The following is a 20825-nucleotide window of genomic DNA, read 5'->3' on the forward strand; positions in this document are numbered from 1 at the left end:
CCCCCCCCCCTCCATACTATAGGTGCTCGGCATGTCGAATAACTGTAGACATCCCAGCTACCACCCCCATACACCTTTAAACACACAGCCAGACACGATGGCCTATAACATGGAGCCCTCTCCAAAGTCGATGCAGGGCACCATGAATTCATTCAACTTCAACTCTATCCGTAGCACATCAGAGCTGCCGGTTTCGCCCGACTTTGCTCTACAAGCCAGCGCGCTGCCAAACAGTGCGAACAGGAATGTGAGTTTCTCAGTGTCCTTGACAAGAAACCCCCATTGCGACTTCATTCATACAGTTGTACCACCAGCCGACAACTTTACAAATAATTTCATTTTCGACTTCATTTGTTGCAAGATGGACTGCATGCTGACCATGTCCTTTTCCAGCAACAGAACTGCCACGATTTATTTGCCCAGCAGGGACGTTCCCTGTCGCAGGCTGCCCATTATTCGCTGGCGCCCGCTCTCATGTATCGCGAGTTATCCGTTCGCTCAGAGCCCATCATGCACCAGATGCAAACGACATCATCTGCATCAACCGGGCGGCGCACCAGCCATGAGATGCTCTTCCGTCCTCTTGCTCAAGTTCAAGAGAATTCTTCACCAGACATTGGCGTGAACCCTCATGTCTACCTTGCCAACATGGCCCCGAGCCCAAGCTACATGTCGTCCACCGGGACCAACCTACCCCTTTACGACATGTTTGCGGGCAGACAATCCGCTACGCCCTCCATGATCACGGCGTCTACGGGCATTGAGCACGCTCCTCCCATGACTAGGGAGAACAGCTTTGTTCATGCCAGCCCCCGCGTTGACATCACGAGGATGCCCTCATCTGCATCCTACGCCGACTCGCTCTCTGGCCATGCCACATCGAATTTCCAGCAGTCAGACTGCTCCAACGCATTCAACATGCCCGAAGATCTCCTGGCAGTGGGTTGTGGCTTCCCTAATTCCACCACACTGCCATACCCACCCCTGGAACATCAAATGTTGATGTCCCCTGCCTTCACTCCCACTTTCATGATCGGTCCCACCGCTCCCGGTGCCACTCTCATGGAACGAGGAGACTCGACTTGCAGCAGCAAGTCGACCTCTTCTTTGGCAAACCGGGCCAGGGAGGCTACAATCCGGGTTTTGCAGGCACAGGCGACCTCGATTGCCCCCATGCCCCAGCCGCCATCCCAAGAGCTGCCTCGAGCGACTCATGGGAGGCGCACTACCCAGCAGGGCAGCAAGGCCAAACAAAAGCCGCATGAAAAGCTTCACTGCAAGTATTGCAACGAAATCCCCGATGGATTCCGGGGTCAGCATGAGCTGACGCGCCACATCGACGCCAAGCATCGCCGAAAGGTCAAGAAGTTTGTCTGCCGTGACCCAAGAGACAGCGGCATCCCCACCAAGCTCAGGCCCCTCAACCCCCTTACGCGATGCAAGGCCTGCGCCTCGGGAAAGCAGTACAATGCCTATTACAACGCGGCAGCCCATCTTCGGCGCACTCACTTCAGAGTGAAGCCAAGCCGAGGAAGGGGCGCCACGGGCATAGGCGAGAAGAGAGGCGGCAAGGGAGGCGGCGATTGGCCTCCCATGCCTGAGCTCAAGGCATGGTTTATGGAGATTGAAGTCAAGGCAGATGGGCCTGCCTCGGTGGTTACGGGCGATGACCCCCCAGATGAAGGGTCTCTTCCCCCAACATCCGCGTCCACTACTCACATGAGCGCCGATTCTGACACGATCAGAGAAGGTGAATCTACCGTGTTAGCGAGCTACGTGGACCAGCCAGCTCAGGAGGAGCAGCAGTTTCCCTTGCTGTCTGCTGTCGACGACAGTGACATTGACCTGCTTGGCACATCGCAAGGTTCTGAGACATCTGTGTTTCAGCACGTGGATGACTTGAGGCTCTTCGATGTCGCATGGCTTGACCTTCTGTCCGATGCTGATTTGGATTATGCGCGGCTCTGATGCTGATGAACGGATGTGTCTATCTGGCGTCGTCATGATGTACACTTACAGTTGTATATGATCGACTTGCTCTGGACCGAAATTTAAAAAAACAAAAAAAAGAAACAAAAACAAGAATATCAAACCCCTTAAAAAGATAAAAAAAAGAAGAAGATTTGAACATTACGAAATCATGTTAAAAGAAATATACCACACAACAAGACTGGGAATACAAACAGGATTCGGCGTTATTGGTATTGCCATCTCATTTTGCCGACGCTCATTTTACTACTTGGATTTTTTTCGACTTGGCTATTTTATTTACATCTGTTGTATTTTTTGGGGGGGCGTACTTTTTTTGGTCAATTTGTTCACTGTGTTTTATACGAATGTCGTCGGGATACGTTTTGTCGAGAGATTGGATCAAAGGGATCCAGCTACACAGAATCACCGAGCGCACGGTGGCAATTTTCACGTTTTTTTCCAGCCTCCTTCGTGGAGAAATCATTTGGTGGCATACTCTTGTGCTGCAGCATTGGGAGGCGCGAGGTATTGTACGATTCACGGATCATGAAGAACTGAGACTGCAGAGAAGGCGTTTGCTTTTGATCAACGATGTATGAAGAGGGGGGATTGTTGTCTACTTCTTTAAGCGATATTTGGAATTGATGTATGGATATGAGGGACAGATTGTATGGATAGGATGGATAAGACGATGGATAAGAGTTTGTTTTTTAACGTTGGAATTATTGTTCAGAGGGCACATGGTGTTATTGGGAAACAAAGTGCATCTGGGATAGACACTAGACTGATATTTTTTCTGGAGGTGCACATTGTCGGATGATCGTGGGACACAGAAACAGGACACGCACGACTATGCTTGAAGCTTTCGAATCTAGGGTTGTAAATTCTATCAATATTTGTTTTTTTTTTCGCCAAGATTGACAATACACGTTCGCTTTTTCTGGTAATGGCGGTCACACAAATGCTTTTCATTGTGAAATTTTTTTCTTCATAATACGGCGGTGAGTAGATGGTGCGTACACCTGCATGTATCTACGTACGCATGCATGTATGCAATATAAAGTACATGCAAGTACTCCAGCGAAAAGGAATAAAAAATTCTCGCAGACTTCACATAAGGCGAGGTGTTCTTACAGGTGGTTCCCAAAAGGGAAATACTTGGTGGATATGGGAAAGGGACCGGTGTGGAGACCGGAGCAGCGGGAAAGGAACAGGGATAGCCCTAGTAGTTTAGACTTTTTGATTGGGAAAGGGGAAAAAAGAAAAAAAAGAATGGAAAATAAGAATGCATAGTCCTAAAGGCAAAAAGAAATGGAGATTGGGGGATGGGAAAATGTAGTGGGAGGTTTGATTGGTGTGTGGCGTTTTTGGGGGTGTGTAGGAGGGTGTGGTGTGAGTTGGCATTTTTGGGTGAGGGATTCGTTGGATGGGGTTTTTGGGCGAGGCTGAGCTGGATTAACACAGACAGATAGACAGACAGACAGATGGCAGTGGACATGGGCTATTTGATGTGTACCGTGCTCCGTACTGTACGGTATGAGTGTGCTGATGTGGCGAGGCGTGTGTGCTGCGGTGTGTGGTATGTAGTACCCAACGGTTGTTGTGAGGTACAACTGGGTGTGTTGAGCCTCCTTTCTCTTTTCTCTTTTTTTGCCTTTTCTTTACCGCCTCTTTGGATGATTGTATCATATACATGTTCTTGTACTGAACTATGTATTGTACTTTTGTGATGCCGAGTAAATGTATTCTTACATGAGGTGTGAGAGTTGCGACTTCAGGGAACATGTGGTGGCGGTGATGGCGGTGATAGCGGTGGAGCGACACCGACAATCAACGGTGCTACCCTGGAAAGACACCGAAAAGTGGTGTTCGATGTACTTTCCGATATGAAAAGATGCCTTTTTTTACATTTGGATAGCTTAAATTTAGAATTCCGGCGTCTCTGACTCACCGCATATAAAAAGGAGTGTGTTTACCGCCTTTTGAGTGTGTACTTTGGCGTGAGATTGAGGTATTAGAGGTATGATGCTTATCTGACTTTGTAGGTCTGAATGGCCGAATTGGATTATGGAGGACAACAAGGTTGTGTATAATCGGAATTGAGCGAGTTTTAGATGAAGAAATTTTCTTTTGGATACGTGTTTGTTTTCTCGAAAGCGACAAATCTATCGTTCATACAGAAAAGAGTTGGAGGTAGAAATCCCATGTAAATTGTTTGCTAAGCACTTGTATACTCGCATTGTAGCATGGAGTACTGTATGTACGCCATCAATACCTCCAAACCGAACGTCCCTTCTCGGCGGTATTTTTTTTGTACTCATTATCATGCCTCAAAATCGCCGTCTCTTCTACACCCAGGGTATCGTTGTAACCAGCATTCAGCCACCTCTCCAGCATCATGACCTCTTCACATTGTCTGTCCACTCCTTGGCCCACTTGACGCCCTCGTGTCCTCTTCTAAACAGCCGTCTCTCCCACTCATCCAGCCCCCGCAAAAACTCTTCGCCCTGTCCTCCCAAACCAGACTCCTCGGCCTTCCTCGCATGCAGTCCCACATCCGCCGCCCTCACCACAAACGTTGTCCTCAGAATGGCGCTCAGTTCCCTCTCGTCGAACAGGTCTAGCATTCGTACCGCCACGCCGTAAAAGTATGCGCTCTGGTCTCGTAGTGGCACTGCTCGTGGATCGGCCTTGAGCGCGGCGAGCACTTGTTCGGACAGGCAAGGTGGCAGAGTCAGCGTCAGAGGTGGCTTGGAATCTTCTCCTGCGGAAGCGAGTGCGAACATTTCGGCGAGCCAAAGAGGTAGGTTCAGGCGCGTGCCGGGTTTGAGGCCATTAGAGTTGTCGAGGTGGCCGAGATAAGGCACGTCGAGCTCGAATCGACAAGGGACTTTCTGTGGGCTAAATTAGCTTCGTCTCAACTGTAATGTTCATTGCGATTTGCTTTAAGAAGAGAGCACGCACCTCCCCGTCGGTGAGAATGGCGTCAACGTCGTAGTAGGACATGGCGAGTCTGCATCGCGGGCGCGTTTGTCACAGCCCGTGTTTTGAGGTTGGGCTTTTCGGGAGCTTTGGTGGGGTTGAGATAGACGCTGGCGTAGAGTTTTGGCGTGGACGCGTTAAGTGGCAGATTCGCGCTGACTAAGGGAGCATTGAAGGCCAACCTTTTGGTGGAAGCCATCGACATTAAGCATCCACAATGAAATCACATTGCTAAAAATGTATAAATAGACACTGAGAGGTGGAATTATCTCGGCCCTATTAATAGTTTGTAGGCTCTTCGATCGGCAGCATACTATACACTAAGCTCGCCAGAATGGCCGATTGGACCATCTCAAAGTCCATGTCCATTTTCGGCTGGCATCTTCGGCGCTATCAATACTTCATTTGTGACATTTGGGTGCTCAAAAAAAAAAGAGGCATAGATCTGGGGCACATAAGAAACTATGTGAATGAAAAATGTGATGTCCTAACGCTAAATGGGAGGAAAGTTTACAGGCGACACTTATGCTCCATGGTTGCTCATTATCCCCAGGTCAGGTAGTTATGCTTTGTCGAATAAACCTTGCCAGTCCATATACTTTTGTTATTATCCCTACAGAGATATATATTTAAAGGCGTGCAAACCTCCAATAAATCAATCATTGCCCTTTTGCACTTCAACGGTCAAACCGGAATCCTCGCCCAAGTAGGTCAACTGCACGCCCTCCAAGCAATATTCCTCAATATGACGATGCCACAGCCAACCGCCCCCGATTTGGATGAGGTGGAATTCTATTACTATGGGATTATCCAATGTCCAAGGCTTGTCGCACGCTCAAGCCCACATGCCTGGGTCCATCGACAGAACCCTAATAATACGGGAAACGGTTTCTATCCGGAGCTGCCCTATTCCTTGTATCCGAAAACACTTCACACAGTCGGAAGACACCCGTTATTGCATCGGCTATGGAATGATGCCGGATCTTCTCTCAGAAGTCAAATCTTGCAAGCTATCAGGGAAATAGATTGGACTTCTGTTGATTTTCTGCGTGTCGGCCACAACGGAGAATATCAAATCACGCTTATGGTAGGTGTCAGGCCTGGCACACTCACTTGGAACTACGGGCATCCCGTCGCTTTACGATGCAAATCTGTTTTGGACGAACACGGTATTCATGACGTGCCTTGCGAGATACTAGAAGCAGTTCTTCACTTCCGCGCCGAAGGGGAGCCGAAGAATTATCCCACCGTCGACTCTGAAGTCGAGACTGGTTCCGGCTCAACAACGTTGCAACTATTTTCAGGGCCAGCCTCGACCAAAGACGAAAATAGATCGCATCGAATCAAGGATCTCACTGACAGACTTGGTACCCAAATAGCCACCAGCCAGTTGAATAATGTATCTATATCTAGTACCAAGGGCCTGTACCTCTCCATCCGCCCGACTGGCTCTGGAGACGAACCTCAAGTCGTAGCCTTGACTTGTAGGCATCTGATGATTGACTCTCAAACAGAAGGGACACAAAGATACCAAAAATCTCAGCCCTTCAGGGACGTCATCCAAATGGATCAGCGCACTTGTATGAGCCATCTCTGGCATTTTGAGAAGGAAAGCCAGAGTGACAGCAAATCTGGCCACGAGTCTTCTGAAGGCGATCAAACTCATGCAACTGCTTCGCCTGCTGCCTTTGGCGACAACGCCATGGTTCTTGCACACGCCATGCAGTTCTTTATAGACGCTTCATCAAGAGTATTTGGCCGACTCCTCTATTCGCCGGGATTTTCGGTCGCATTTACGATGGGATCAGATTTTTCCGAATTTACATGGCTGAGAGACTGGGCTTTAGTCGAATTACTGCCAAATAGTCACCGGGCTGCCCTCAGTTCAATCCAGAATGTCGTTTATCTCGGAACGGAGAATAGTATTCATGACTGCATACATCGAAATGGAGAGCAATACCAGCGGCGACTCATGGATCTACGGGAATCATTGATCACAAATGGCGAATTGAAGCTCCAGAGAGTCGCGGTTCCTATGGAAGAAATCTTCACCTCTCCCGAGACTGAGAATGTTCACGAGTCGGGGCTATTGGTGGGCAAGTACGGAGCAAGCGGACAATTATCGTTCGGTGTCGGCAACACCTTGAAGTCCCTCGTTCGCCATATCGTGACATCGGAAAGCGGCAGAGAAACAAAAATAATGAGTGAAGAATGGGCGATTATCTCAACTACTATGAATCACTCCCGACATTGGGCAGAGAATCATCGGCAAGACTCTTTCGCATGGGTGGGCGATTTTGGTACGTGCGTTTGGGATATGCAAGGACGCCCTGCCGGAATCATAACGGTGGGCAGCAGCGCTTCCCAACCCGCAATTGATGGACACATCACATATATCCAGCCTCTGGAGCGCTTGTTGAAGGATGTTAGTTTGGATGGCTTTGATGTAGAGCTCGTTTGAGGGGGGTATCTGGCTCTCTACATATACACCGAGGGCTTGTCTTTGTTACAGGTGGCCAATAATAATTACCAGCTGATGCTCTAGATAGATACATAGTATACGAATGACATATACAGACGTATATTCTATACATCTCTCCATGGTGAATCGATGCGGCCAGGATGTGTCTAAGTAGGTGTGTAGAGTACTACATGTGTAGAGTTGTCCTTATGCAGTCATTCTGCTAGTTCTCGAGAATTGGAAGCCGTGTCGCCCACATCTCAGCAGATTCAATTTTCGTTGTGATATCGCCGTTGGGATCTTGATTTCTGCCCACTGATAAGCCGAGATAGAGAAGAAGACTTGAAGAAACTTACAAACTGTCAATGATCCCAACGATTTTGGCCATTTCGTATTTGATAGCTTTCCGTGTCTCGAGCAGACTCTGTATATCAAGGGATACGTGATTGTCACATTTGCTCTCTCTGAAAACCAGTGGATTGCCCATGGCGGTCTGCAGCAGGGCCAAGTGCCTCTTGTAGAGCATGTACGAGTCAAGGAGATTGTAAGTGTACTGTTCGATGTGAGAGAAGGTGGGCACGCAGATTTTGGACTTGGCTGCCCATTTCACGAAGCTCTGGTTCTGGGTGTAGGGCGTCAGTACGGCCCACGTTTTCTGCGGACATGCTGCCACTCGTGCTGGGAATCCGGATGCTGCCCGGATCAGCGATTTCAGCGTCCACTCCTCCCCATCGGGCTTGATCTGGCCGCCACCTGACCAATTGACCGTGATAGTTGTCTCGGTCTCTCGCAGTGCTGACTCGAGTGCAGAAGATGCGAACCCTTCGTCAAGCTTGAACTCGTTAGACGAGCCGCTCATGACATCCTTTAGCCTATTACGTGTAAGCGACTCATAGAAGCGGACGAGATACACGATTTGTTTGCTTACGCTGCTTCAATACTGGCCTTTCTGGTTGCGTCCGGGGCCTTGATCGAGACGATCCCGTGCAAATCTCCCCCTTGGATGAATCCTTCAACAGGTCTGTCAATGCATATACATATACAATTGAAGAAAAGTGAGAGTTACCGGATATATAGCAGTCACCAAAAGTCTGGAAAAATGTCTCGTTGGTCATCTTCATCTTTCTATTAAGTTCTGAACTGTCAAATTGTTAGAAAAGAAGCATGATCATTATTGAAGCCTCCATGAGAGTCTCATGAAAGGAGGATGTGGGGGACTTGCAATTCTGGGTTCTTGATCGTCGTAGTAGTCTCTGTCAACTTTTAGAATGACATGGTCTAAGCGGAGTGGAACTTCATCAAGGAATGGAAGCTTACGATTGATCACTTTGACCGAGATGACTGCATTCAAGTCGCCATCGGCGAACTTGGCCTCGTCTACGCTGAGCGAGTTGCCTGATATCCCGATGGTGCCCGATTTGATGGATGATGCTGCGCTGACGTTCATACCGCGCGCCACGTCGGAGATTCTATCAACGAACCGCGAGTTGTACGATACCACTTGGGACACGCTGGCTGACGGATCGGCCCGAGCCACGTGGGTTTGTATGTCCGACTGATCTATCTTCACGGCGCCGTCGACGCACGGTAGCTGAAGAAAGGAGTTATACCCCTGACCTAGACGCATCGTGTCACTGTATGGAGCGAGTTGCATAGAATCCATGTTCGGTGATTTTTTGTTTCCGATAATACAAGCAATGGGGAGATTAATTGAAAGGACAAAATGATGAGGTTAATCGTCTTTTTTTTTTGTAATTGTATGTAGGTAGTGTGGGCCTTCATGGATCGTCGACTATTGTCAATAGTTCCCGCTTGGCGTCGGAGGCCGCGATGCCACAACGCAGGCAAGGCAGGCCAAAGAAGTGCTGCGGCCAAAGAACGCACTTCATCAACACCAGTCCTACATCTACCACTACTTGCATGCATTATGTAATGTCGTTCCCTCAGAAGCACAATAAGGAAGCCATAGCAACTTTTGGAACTGTGTCCCGTGTTGTCTTGCGACGGAGAGACTTGTCCGGTCGCATAAACGCTTCTCCACCCCCATTGCCGCCAGCATTGCGACACACCTGAGCACTGAACTAATACGCTTGTCTGCTTTGTGCCGGTTATTGGCACTTGTGCATAGCGCCACGGCGCGTTTCTGTGACTGATCCGTCGTCTATGTCGCTTTCACAGCGTGGCGTACTCTCACCAAGCTGAAGGGATAACAAGACACGTCCCAATTAAGAAGATCCAAGAAGTAGCAGACTGAGAAGGCTGCCAGGTAATTAAACGACATTAGCTGAAGACACTCTGGAATAATCGAGGCTTGGAACGCTGGTCGATTTAAAGCCACCGGGATCGCAGCAAGCGCCAGTATTCAGTCAGGCACCTACAAGCTGAAAAATGCATCATCGAATCAGAGATGCTGGAGCTTCTAGAGACAGACTGTCGTGGACTGAACTATTGATTCAATACAGTCACAGTCACAGTCACATTATTAATTTACAATATTGATAAGTAGTATACAATGTGTGTCTGGATTTATCTGGAGTTTCTAAGTGATTCGATCCTATGACACGCCCATCTTCATGTTATAAACGGAGCAGGTGGACTGCATTCCAACTTCTACCTATTGTTTCAACTTGTTTCTTCTTCACTTGATCCCACTATATCACGCTTATCGCAACACTATCCGAGATGAGTAACACTGGCACCTGGGTGAAAGAGTACTATGATGGCTCGCAGCTCTATCCCGATCACCGCACAGTTCTTGTTCACAAGTTAGCCAACCCTACTTTGGCCGAATCCTTCAATTTCTCCACGGAAGCATGGCACGCACAATGGAAAGGATATCTCAACCCGAAAGGGTCCTACGTACTCTTTGAAAAAGGTGATATGAATCAGTTAGGGTTTTCATGCTCTGATCCCAATTCCGATTTGTTTCTACCGCTCCAATTTCTGGTGGATTTGAGTAACAAGCAGTATGACTGGAATACCGGATATAAACCTAAAGACTTGAATAACAACGACTTGTACGGAATCATGGGTAGAAATCAGCAAGGGAAACTCATGGATGCATCATCAACGCAGGCTTTGGACTCCGTTTCTAATTCACAGAAATTGAAAGAGGTTATCGACAGACAAATGTGCTACTGGCATACAGTAGATACCGCGAACTCGTTTCGATCAGTTGACCCTAAAAATGGCCTGACTCTACTCATTAACCCTGTCGGGGCACAAAATGGCATCACGAACGGCCAAGTAGTGAATGCCTTTAGGCGTGTCACTACACAAATGATGTTTAATACAACCTATATCTACGAGCCTGAGGCGGGAAAGACATTTGCTGACTATACATTGGTAAGCATCTCATGAAGCGTGCGAATCTCACGCACTCTGATATTCTGCTCTGTATGGTACACCGTCTCTAATAGAACCTCTCTTAGCTATGGACAAGCCCATTCTCTCTTTATGAGACCTGGATACGTACCGATGAAATCTTGTCAAAGATTGAAGAAGATCGACCATTCCCTCAGGGATCTGTCTCTGTTGGGACCACACTGACAGAATGGGCCAAGGACGTTTACAAAGTAGCCCAGAAAACTCCATCGGATCCCGTTGCTCAAATTGGATTAACTTACGAACAATTCCTTGCCGGGGTTAAACAAGGCGCCGGAACGCCTACTGCAATCAATGCCGACAAGATTGAAGAAGCCGTAGGGAAGCGCAAAGAGGTAAAAACCCAGAAATCGGCAATGGGAGGCCTGTCTGCCACCGACGTAAGTTTGTCTTTCCCAACTTCATCACCCCACCGGCATTCTTTCGGCTGTGATATGGCTACTGTGTGCTTATATGAGTTTGTGAATGTGAGGGAGAATTATCACTGACATCGCTGTCAGTTAACTACCCTTTTTGGCTGGAACGCCCCTGCACCTACAGGATTATCTAAAGCCGAGGTACGTTTGCGTCTTTGCTTTTTTCTCTGAATAGATAGACTGTTGGCTAAAAGTCACCTCTAGTGGCTTCATCTGATTGCGTTTTCTTTCGGTGGGATAGGAGCGGGTAATAGTTATCATCACAGTCAGCTTTCGTTGAACTTCATATTCGGCACTGCTGAGTGCAATTCGCTTATGTATAGGTGCGTGATAATGCAATTAGAAAAGAAATTAAATACGAGCAGGCGACAAGGGGTTGCCATGCTGTTAGCAGCATCTTCTACGGCAAGGCTAACTTATCCACACACAGATACGAGAGCAGCTGGCAGGTTCTATACAAATACGAGGCAGAACTAAGAAAGCTTTCTCAAAAGGCTGGGCCTCAAGGACAAGTCCAAGCTCAAATCAACGATGGCCTCACTGTCAAGCCATTACACCCCCTAAGTGGCGCTCAGTGGATATTCGGAAACAACCCAAATGGCTTGCATGAAACGCTAGCAAAGAGTTTCCCCTGGCTCTGCTACGCACTACGATACCATATCACCATGGATGGCTCCTTGGTTTTTGGAACACTCAATACACTTGAACAAGTGGTGGACTTCTTTCCCTTTACTCGTCCTTTCTTTACAAGGGCAGAGGCTTTAGTTGATAGGTTTCTACTTGATGAGCTATACTACAAGCGAAGAACCGCTATCAAGGAAGAAATCGCCAACGCCAACGCCAACGCCAACAATGTCCCCTAACAAAACCGTCCATCCTGCTAATGGCCTCGAATGGTGCGCCTGAAGCTGATGCGAACAGTACTACCGGCCTTGCAACTGCTTCTGAAGTTTAAGACTTGACCCACCAGTCATTTGGCTCTGCTGGTACACTTCGCACAGGAGCATACTCTTACACTGTCGATATCAACCAGCTATTTAATTTATCAGGGAAATCATTTGTTTTTCAAGCTACAAGTTCTTAAAACCTCCTTGAAGAAGTCGTACCTTCTTTTGACGATGATGTTGGCGTCTTTGGCACCAGTAGATGCTTTGAAGTGAAAACGTGTCTTCCTTTAGTCCATCATCAGTATCACAGTGAATTTACACGACATGTTAATCTTGCAGTAGAAGGTTTAATTATAGTTCTATATAAAGCTCATATGCACCCAGCTATTGAACATATATAAAACCAACCTGTTACATCAATATAACCAACAAAAGTCACATCAACCTTGATAAGCTCCCTTCTAACTGCCTTTTAGAGACATGCTTTCACAGGAATAATCAACCATCGAGTGCCAATTCTAATGATTATCAGGGATGGGGTGTGTTTAGCAAGCCATTTCCCTTAGAATCGGATGTCCATGCTGAATTAAGCAACAAAATTGACGGTGAGCTCGCCGTTGTCGACGTTGTTGCCGCTATCAGTAGGAACAGAGCCGCAAACTTGGCAACCATGGTCCTTGAGCTGGTCCAAGAAGGTAAGAGTCTGGTCCTTGTTGAATTGGCGGCTTCCGATGTTCTGGTAGAAAGCGCAAAGACGACCGGTGGCGAGAGCAACACAGGCAACTTGTTGGCCATTGCCCCAAGAGCCATCCTGGCCGGCAGCCACAGCGTCCCGGACGTCTGAGAGAGTACCATGAGGCAAATTGGCAATGCCGCCGACGCTGCAGCTAGAGCTACCACGGCAGTTGATGCCAAGGCTACGAGCAAGAATCTCCGAAGCTCCCTCAGGCTTTGAGATGGGCTCAGGGGCACGTTCGACCTCGACGTGGCGCTTGGCGTTGGTGACCATGTTGGCAGTCAGCTCGCCATTGTCAACATTGTTGCCAGGATCGACGGGAATAGAACCGCAGGCAGCACAGCCGTGGTCGAGGAGACCTTGGACAAAGTTGACAGTCTGGGCGACGGTCCATTGGCGGCCGGTCTTCTGGTAAAAGATGCAGAGAGATGGATTACCGATTGTAATGGAGGACTGGGCACATGTGACATGCTGGCCGTCGCTAAAGGTACTGCCCTGATTCATACCACGGAGCTGGCCTATGGCTGTGGACAGAAGTCCTTTGTTGCCAGAGCAGAGACCGCTGCCGTTACAGTTGATGCCACCAGCGTTGACAGCAGTGATCGCAGAGGCGATGGTGAGGAGGGTGTTTCCGAATTTCATCTTGAAGATGCAATGGTACGTTCCGTAACTGTATTAGACAGATGGAGAAGATGAGAGACGATGTTAATGTTGTAGAATGATGCTTGGAAGGCGGATTGAAGTTGAACAGGATGGAGAGGAGAGCCTCTATTTATAAGTTTTCTCCCCTTATATGTTTAGCAATCGAATTCAGATTTCCTCTATCTATCAGCTGCTCATCCGCAGATCTTCTCTGCTCTGGGTCGTCGGCATGAGGTCCTTTCCTGCGGAGAATTACAGTTGTTTGCTTGGCCTTGAGCACATCCTACTTACAAACCTATACTCAGCATGCCCATCGGACATAACACGGGATGTTTTTGGGTACTGTAACTGGAGAACTTGACTGGTGGACTTTTTCGGCCTGCTAATCGGTATGGATATATCCAAGCTTATTCAACTCTATGCCGATCAGTTTTCACAGCGTAGCATTTTGATATCCCGTGTGGAGATGTCTGCGGGTCGGTATTTTTCCTGTTGTGGCGGTGTTGCTGATGCTCAAGCTTATGGTCTGACCCTACCAAAGCGGCAGGAAAGACATATGTTGATAATTCATATGACACAACAGACGTGGGGAAGCGGCAGGTATTCTTTCGTCTGAGATAGTATTCTCATCCGTGCAACACGCAGCACTCTAGGATAGACCTAAACTCAATGTATCAGTTGGACTTCAGTCTTTCCTTTGATAAGATTCATTATTCATTCTGATACAATTATTATCAAATCCTCGCCTTTTTATTAGACACTAAATGGCAAAGTTTCGAGTATCTTCGTCAAAGACTGGAAGTCCGCATATTTGACGTTGCATCTAACTGGCGTATCTAATTCACCCATTATTTGGTGGAGCTTATATTAACTGGATCAAGTTCTAGTGCTTATTCTATTGAGTACAATTTTCCAGCTGAAGGCTTTTGCTTGATTTTGTTTATTCCTTTGCTTGTCTATTTGGTTATTTGGTATTAACAACAGCCAGGAAAGGCACTCAACTTCTACGCATTAACTGTTCATAATCCACACATTATCACATTACATTAGGAAATAGCAATCTCCTTATAGTAATTATGTCACACCAGGAGTCTCAGCCAGATAGTTAGTCCCAGAGCGCACATTTGGCTCAATACAAATCATTTGGAAATCGCTGATTGAAGCTACTAAAGGCTAGCGAGTTGGTCTTCAAATTGCCGATAACCCGACAGCTTACCTATCAAGAGCGGTCCTAGTTATTACGCGTAACTCCTGAACAGGGGTCTTCTGGCTGTGTGGCATATGATGTAACAAGCTGGCCTCCTATAGGTCAGTATAGGAACGGATCGCCAAGGAATAAACTTTGTCAGATAAACATAAGACTCTGTAATCCTTGAGCGATTGTGGAGCTCCAATTTTGCCCAGATTCCAGTCTGATAGTAGTTGTAGATATATATTAGTAAGCACCCCGTAGGCTAGACTGCATTATGAAATAATATAGTAACAAGAATATTATAAAATTGAAGAAAAGTATCACCCTCATAATGGGTTAGCTAGTGGGTCTACACGTCACTTTTGATGTAGTATTGGACTGCGGGTTGTCAGACTATGTATGTATATTCCGGAGGCGGTGGAATTTTCCCGATGCAGTGATATTCGGATGTCAACCGGGGCCGCCTGCATGGCATTTTCCCATTGGCCTGATCCCCTGGTAAATATGGATGATGAGGAATTAAATTTCATGCAAAGATCATTGGCTGAGAGCCGTTAGACGGCATCTGCCTATTGGCTCTCGGATCAATTAATCCAATAAGAGAGAGTAGAGATAGAAGAGGGAGGAAAAGACGTAAGGAAAATAAGAAGAAGGGAAAGGAAGAGGAAGATAGTAGCAGTAGTAGGAGAAGAAGAAGACAGCAGGAGCGTTAGATGTATCAATAATATTTTCTTCATCCTTTATTACTTCTATTATCTGCAATAATACTGCAATTATAAAGGCTTTAATTACTAAAGTCAGTAGATATCGCTAGTTTATGACAAAGTTCAACATCCGTCTTTACCAATTGAAGCTTCTTTTCAATACGAGAAACTGCATCTTTGCCCAGCGGTAACCTCAATACGTGCCCTTTCAAATGACCAGCCGCCCCTTGACCACTAACCACCTGGAATATTATGTCTACTGCTTTTTCGGGATCGCCTGCTTGTTTACCAGCAGAATCACGAAACTTGTTAAGGACAGTATCGACCGGCGTACCTTCATACCCTATATCTGCCGGGACGTTCCTCAAAATGCTCGCGTGCCAAAAGTTCGTACGAAACGCCCCTGGCTCGACAATGAGCACCGAGATGCCGAAACTGCCGACCTCTTTCGCCAGAGCCTCGCTTAGACCTTCCAGGCCAAATTTGCTCCCTGCATACAGACCGCAACTGGCTAGCGCATCTTGGCCAGCAACGCTGCTGATGTTCACAATTGTTCCGTGACGGCGTGCTCTCATTCCGGGTAGCACAGACTGGATCGTAAAGAGTGGTCCAAATACATTCGTCCGGAACTGATTGGTGGCATCGTCTTCACTATTCCACATAATGTTAGCTTATTTATCACTAGTTGTATTATAAGAACACATACGTAAAGAACTCGACTGGTCCCAAAGTTGAGTAGCCGGCATTATTTATGAGGAAGTCGATTCTGCTATGAATCTTCTCTGCTGCTTGCACTTTCTCAATAATGCTATCTCGTGGTTCAGTCATGTCAAGCTCGACGACACTGCCACCTGCTTGTTCTATCGACCGGACGGCGTCAGCTGAACGCTGCTTATTCCGAACTGTGCCAATGACTTTGTGTCCAGCATGAAGAGCTTGAAGGCTAAGGAGGAGCCCAAAACCGTGTGAAGTGCCAGTAATGAACCACACGGGAGGAGACATTTTTGAGTTGTAATTTTTACTGTTCAGAGATGACTGATAATAGGAAATGTTCCAAGCTTGCAATCTTGAAGTGTTAGAGCATAAGGCTGCGTACACAAGGGCGATCAATATACATATTTATATACATCTGATGCCATGTCTTTTGTTTCCATTACGAAGGTTTGAGATTCCATTCAACTTTTAGTGCCCTATAGAGTGTCTTCAGCAACTAGTCATTGTAGCTCTTCATCTGCCGAGGTAGCGGCAAGAGATGTAAATTGTAGCGAATGAGCTGTGATGTATCGTATATGCAGCTTATTGTAGGTGGGGGCGCCCTAATTTACACCGTTCCTAGTATGCTAGTGTCGGGATCAAATTATTTAGCAGCCGGGCTATACTATACCCCCCGATGAATATATGTCTAGGGTACTGAGTCGGTATCAATTAACCTTGATCTTCAAAGGTGTATATGTATTAAACGATATTAATAATACTATGCCATACCTCTCTATTTGCGCAGTGCAGCCAATAGGGTTGAACATATCGTATATAGAGAGTAAGAAACTATATCCTTCTCCAATTTAAGCGTTCCAAGGTATGTAAAATACAAACTAATAATGAGTCGAGCTTATAAATTAGCTATTAGGGCAATACAAATCGTATATGCTTCTTACAAATCTGATATTCAATATGTAAGCCTATGGGGTGGAAATGTTTGTGAACTTATGAGGCAACTTGGGCCAAATCTATCTCTACAGACCTCAGGTTGTGTATAAAACAGATGCGCTGCATCCGATCTCAAACCGGTAAACTTAGACTTTTAAATTGTAACAACTCAGAGAAAAACCTGGATATCTGAACTCATCTATATTGTCCTATCATACTCTGACTATGTATGATCTCTGAATTCATTGAAGCCTTGACGATATTGATGACTCTAGTAAAGCAGACGCATATCGAATGAGCGAGCTGCTGTGCACTGATAATATGATGATACCTGCTTTACTAATATTAGTCTTTGGACTACTATCTAGAGCAATCAACATTGGACCGCCCAATGTCAGGCAAGTAAAACTGGATTTTACTCGATATGTGCCGCATATGCTTGACCTTGTCAAAGGAACTCACCTTCCATCCACTGAACTTCAGACCGCTAAAATGGGCCCGAACAATACCTTATTAACGGGAATGCCGTTATCTATACTTCGACAACTGCAGAATGAATGGACTACCAATTTTGATTGGGAAAAGGAGCAGAACTCTATCAACAAGTAGGGCCCGGCATAACAATCACTCTTATATACAAGACACACTAACTATTTCCGTAGATACCACCAATTCATTGCCAACATTGATGGACAAGATGTACACTTTGTTCATGAGAAATCTGAGGACCCTAACGCTATACCCATCATTCTACTACATGGGTGGCCAGGTTCTTTCCTAGAGATGCTACCTCTAGTTGATTTGCTTGTCCGAGACAGTTCAGCCATAGCTTCTAAGCATACCTCTTTCAATGTTGTGATACCCTCTCTGCCGGGATTCGCACTCTCATCTCCCGCACCTGATGGCTGGACAACATCTGACACTGCCGACATATTCAATAAACTCATGACAGAGGTTTTGGGTTATAAGACCTATGCAGTACACGGGACTGACTGGGGATGCGTCGTGGGGTACGACTTATACGACCGATTCAACAGAACCGTTCGGGCGATACACCTGAGCTTTTTGCCATTCACGCCACTTGACACAGAGCAGCTAACCGCTGCGAATATCACACTTTCACCGAGGGAGGTTGAACAGGAAAATAGATATCTTGAGTGGGCAAGCACCGGAAATGCGTATTTCTCTGAACAGGCCACAAAGGTATGGACGAGTCTCCACCTATCGAGGGCCTCGAGCTTTCTGACTGGTATGTTCTAGCCGAATACAATTGGTCTCTCCCTGTATGACAACCCTGTTGGGCAACTGGCCTGGATTGCGGAAAAGATCATTTCATGTAAGTAAAGGAACTTTTTTTTCCGGTGTCGTTTGCCATCATGATCTGGGATAATAATGTGACATATAGGGTCTGACCCACGACAAGGGACGGGGCCGTCTCTTATTACACACAATGAAATTCTTCGACATGTGTCATTGTACTATCTTTCTCAGTCATTCATCTCTTCTGTCTATATATACTACCAGAATCCCAACGGCTTTACAACGAACTATACAAAAGCAAAGACAGATGCACCTCTGTTGTATAGCGACTTTCAGTATAATGTGTTCTTCTGGCCAAAGGCACTAGTTGAAACAGTCGGAAATCTTGTCGACTATTCATGTAAGGAATCTTGACTTTGTCACGTTATTGAGAGGGAGTTGCTAATAATAATTATAGTCCACAAGTTTGGTGGCCATTTCCCGAGCCTAGATAATCCGCCCGCATTGGCCAGTGATATCAGAAAGATTGGAAAATACTGGCGTACTCACAGCAGTTGATAGGGCTGTCAATTCATAGAGTATGTATGTAGTAACAGCCTGATCTCATTCCGATGGTCGGCTTGGATTCAGCATACGAGAGGTTCCGCTCTCATCAGGTAGATTGGATTATTGATAATGGTCATTAATATATTTTGCTATGCCTATATATACTATTCACCAGAGCCTCGAAGATAGCAGATCATCTTTGCTAACTGACGGCTTCCATCGCAATCTTGGCCACTTTTTGAATCGCTGTGTCGTCCCAAAAGCCACCACGAAACCTGTTTACTTCATAGAGCAGCGCGCCCACCTTGTTCTTGACAGAAGAATCCCCACAGCGAACTGCAATGTAGTATAATGGACCGACAATATCCGCATCGTGGGCAAAGCCAAAATTTAGCTTCTTCGATGGTATGCTAGCAGCGTATGGGCGAATAATGGTGATGAGGGCGTTGAGTTGTTGCCTCAACGCACTTAGTGTTGGGAATTCTGGTAAGTTGAGCCTCATAGAATCGAGAAGGTGACAATCATCCATCTTTTCCAAGAGAATTTTCGCGCAGCAGATATTTAATTGGTCTAGCTGAATGCAGAAGAAGTCATTGTTTCCTGGTTTTGGAGCATCTGGCGCCTCAGTAAGGGATTGGAAAAGGGTCGACAACTTGATAGCTCGTATAACGAGTGCTTGCTGCTGTTTTTGCTCTTCAGGCTGTGACCAAAATGTTGCATCACCAAAGTGAGCAGAAGTCTCATAGCAGCGGCTCATGATATCTCTAAAATAATTAACGGCATGGAAATGCGCTTCTTCCCCATTGTGTAGGGTTTTCATTTCTGAACCATCATAAAATCTCCTTGAATTGTAAACTTTCATTGCGACGACGGGCCGAAAGCCGGGCGAATAGAAGCAACCAAACATTTCAATCCTGCCGAACACCCTGATGGTGTCTTGCAATTCGGCCTTTGTTTGCCCCGCCGTTGCTGCCGGACTATTAAGGAAGCCGAATAAAAAGGGTGGCAGGCCATCGATAATCTTCAGTCCATTCTTAAGATGTGTGTAGGCGGCAATACGATTATCTCGCAGAATTTCCAGGCAGATGAAAGAAAGACAGCAGATAAGGGTGAAGATGACGTTTCCTTGTCTTTGCTCGCCGGTATATCTCTGGAGCTGTGACATAGACTTGATATACTGGTCGATGGTAACTATGTTCCACCTCTCAAGTGTGCCGCCACAATTGGCTGCGGTATTAGATAACTGGAGAAATTTGTAGGCTGATCCAAGAGCAATCATAGCGTGCTTTACAGAAGCTTCATGATGACTAACTTGCGGACACACCCGGCTGAAGAAGGGAACAAACGGACATTCAAGGCCAGAGGTTTCGTCAGTGGTTGCTGCAATTCTGAAAGTGTGGAAAAGCAGTCGCTCTGTATGGGTTGCATCAATATCAGCTGCAATAGGTCTCCATAGTTGCTGATTTAGCTGCGACTGCACTTTGTAAGTGTTTGGCATCCGTATGGTATCTTGTTCATTTTGTTCCGATTCATCTTCGTAGCCGTCGCAAATAAACCCCCCTGAGCTACATTTCAGGCAGATTGGCCTCTCCTCTCCACACTTGAGCCGGCGTTTCCTATTCAATGTGAGCCAATGAAAACAGCGTTTGCGTAAATGCTTACTTGCTATGTGAGAGTTGATGATTAGTCAAATTTTAGACAATCTAAAAATAAATATAGAGCTTTGGGGTAATAAGATGAAGCTTACCACGTCCTGCAACCTGTCCGTACTTTGGGCTTGCTTGCCCTTGTCCGCCGCTCTGTATACCCCTCTTGGCTTGGTACATGCTGTACACGGGGGCCTCGTACCATTTGGTTGCCTTTTTAAAGAAATGATAAAATATTGTTATCACGGAGTATCATGTGGTGGGCTTTCTTTTCAAGTTCTTGCTAGGTCAGAAGCGTAATATAATTGGAGTCGGAGGAGCGGATGGATGTTGGGCGTTTATAGAAATATT

At 46.5% G+C, this 20825-nt stretch overlaps 10 protein-coding genes across 10 annotated transcripts; 5 read left to right on the forward strand and 5 right to left on the reverse strand.

Moving 5' to 3' along the window:
• Positions 1-97: 97 nt before the first annotated feature.
• On the forward strand, positions 98-1968 carry V8C40DRAFT_273316 (uncharacterized protein; the record flags this gene model as incomplete). The annotated part of the gene is made up of 2 exons (XM_083220465.1): positions 98-247; positions 394-1968. The coding sequence occupies 2 exons, from the start codon at positions 98-100 to the stop codon at positions 1966-1968; spliced, it is 1725 nt and encodes a 574-aa protein (XP_083076247.1).
• Positions 1969-2026: 58 nt separating this feature from the next.
• Positions 2027-2843, forward strand: V8C40DRAFT_237418 (uncharacterized protein). The gene has a single exon (XM_083214242.1). The coding sequence runs from the start codon at positions 2141-2143 to the stop codon at positions 2519-2521; it is 381 nt and encodes a 126-aa protein (XP_083076248.1). The 5' UTR covers positions 2027-2140; the 3' UTR covers positions 2522-2843.
• Positions 2844-4104: 1261 nt separating this feature from the next.
• Positions 4105-5177, reverse strand: V8C40DRAFT_237420 (DNA replication protein PSF3). Its single transcript, XM_083214243.1, has 2 exons — positions 4936-5177; positions 4105-4865 (listed from the first exon to the last, which is right to left on the reverse strand). Exons 1-2 carry the CDS (start codon positions 4975-4977, stop codon positions 4368-4370), a joined length of 540 nt encoding a protein of 179 aa, XP_083076249.1. The 5' UTR covers positions 4978-5177; the 3' UTR covers positions 4105-4367.
• Positions 5178-5698: 521 nt separating this feature from the next.
• Positions 5699-7414, forward strand: V8C40DRAFT_285327 (uncharacterized protein; the record flags this gene model as incomplete). Its single annotated transcript, XM_083222349.1, has 1 exon — positions 5699-7414. The coding sequence occupies one exon, from the start codon at positions 5699-5701 to the stop codon at positions 7412-7414; it is 1716 nt and encodes a 571-aa protein (XP_083076250.1).
• A 39-nt stretch (positions 7415-7453) lies between these two features.
• Positions 7454-9198, reverse strand: V8C40DRAFT_237421 (uncharacterized protein). The gene is made up of 6 exons (XM_083214244.1): positions 8732-9198; positions 8637-8667; positions 8481-8554; positions 8343-8424; positions 7771-8286; positions 7454-7722 (listed from the first exon to the last, which is right to left on the reverse strand). The coding sequence occupies exons 1-6, from the start codon at positions 9075-9077 to the stop codon at positions 7638-7640; spliced, it is 1134 nt and encodes a 377-aa protein (XP_083076251.1). The 5' UTR covers positions 9078-9198; the 3' UTR covers positions 7454-7637.
• Positions 9199-10096: 898 nt separating this feature from the next.
• V8C40DRAFT_273320 (uncharacterized protein) lies at positions 10097-12077 on the forward strand (the record flags this gene model as incomplete). The annotated part of the gene is made up of 5 exons (XM_083220466.1): positions 10097-10759; positions 10846-11178; positions 11299-11355; positions 11419-11537; positions 11645-12077. 5 exons carry the CDS (start codon positions 10097-10099, stop codon positions 12075-12077), a joined length of 1605 nt encoding a protein of 534 aa, XP_083076252.1.
• Positions 12078-12687: 610 nt separating this feature from the next.
• V8C40DRAFT_263174 (killer toxin) lies at positions 12688-13479 on the reverse strand (the record flags this gene model as incomplete). Its single annotated transcript, XM_083219437.1, has 1 exon — positions 12688-13479. The coding sequence occupies one exon, from the start codon at positions 13477-13479 to the stop codon at positions 12688-12690; it is 792 nt and encodes a 263-aa protein (XP_083076253.1).
• Positions 13480-15455: 1976 nt separating this feature from the next.
• On the reverse strand, positions 15456-16377 carry V8C40DRAFT_263175 (uncharacterized protein; the record flags this gene model as incomplete). Its single annotated transcript, XM_083219438.1, has 2 exons — positions 15456-16026; positions 16082-16377. 2 exons carry the CDS (start codon positions 16375-16377, stop codon positions 15456-15458), a joined length of 867 nt encoding a protein of 288 aa, XP_083076254.1.
• A 760-nt stretch (positions 16378-17137) lies between these two features.
• Positions 17138-18840, forward strand: V8C40DRAFT_273323 (epoxide hydrolase family protein; the record flags this gene model as incomplete). Its single annotated transcript, XM_083220467.1, has 6 exons — positions 17138-17162; positions 17372-17627; positions 17685-18225; positions 18283-18358; positions 18428-18682; positions 18740-18840. The coding sequence occupies 6 exons, from the start codon at positions 17138-17140 to the stop codon at positions 18838-18840; spliced, it is 1254 nt and encodes a 417-aa protein (XP_083076255.1).
• A 161-nt stretch (positions 18841-19001) lies between these two features.
• V8C40DRAFT_285330 (Zn(II)2Cys6 transcription factor domain-containing protein) lies at positions 19002-20758 on the reverse strand. Its single transcript, XM_083222350.1, has 3 exons — positions 20576-20758; positions 20491-20493; positions 19002-20444 (listed from the first exon to the last, which is right to left on the reverse strand). The coding sequence occupies exons 1-3, from the start codon at positions 20677-20679 to the stop codon at positions 19031-19033; spliced, it is 1521 nt and encodes a 506-aa protein (XP_083076256.1). The 5' UTR covers positions 20680-20758; the 3' UTR covers positions 19002-19030.
• Between the last annotated feature and the right edge of the window lie 67 nt (positions 20759-20825).

Source organism: Trichoderma camerunense (genome assembly GCF_050948025.1).
Source record: "Trichoderma camerunense strain CBS 138272 chromosome Unknown V8C40scaffold_4, whole genome shotgun sequence".
NCBI classification, from domain to species: domain Eukaryota; kingdom Fungi; phylum Ascomycota; class Sordariomycetes; order Hypocreales; family Hypocreaceae; genus Trichoderma; species Trichoderma camerunense.

Bases quoted from the DNA above. Each gene is read 5' to 3' on its own strand.
- V8C40DRAFT_237418 (XM_083214242.1), top strand. From the start codon at position 2,141: ATGTTAAAAGAAATATACCACACAACAAGACTGGGAATACAAACAGGA.
- V8C40DRAFT_237420 (XM_083214243.1), bottom strand. From the start codon at position 4,977: ATGTCCTACTACGACGTTGACGCCATTCTCACCGACGGGGAG. The intron at 4,866-4,935 runs GTGCGTGCTCTC...TTTAGCCCACAG, and splicing joins CCATTCTCACCGACGGGGAG to AAAGTCCCTTGTCGATTCGA.
- V8C40DRAFT_237421 (XM_083214244.1), bottom strand. From the start codon at position 9,077: ATGGATTCTATGCAACTCGCTCCATACAGTGACACGATGCGTCTAGGT. The intron at 8,555-8,636 runs GCAAGTCCCCCA...ACAATTTGACAG, and splicing joins ACGATCAAGAACCCAGAATT to TTCAGAACTTAATAGAAAGA. The intron at 8,287-8,342 runs GTAAGCAAACAA...TACACGTAATAG, and splicing joins AAGGCCAGTATTGAAGCAGC to GCTAAAGGATGTCATGAGCG.
- V8C40DRAFT_285330 (XM_083222350.1), bottom strand. From the start codon at position 20,679: ATGGTACGAGGCCCCCGTGTACAGCATGTACCAAGCCAAGAGGGGTAT.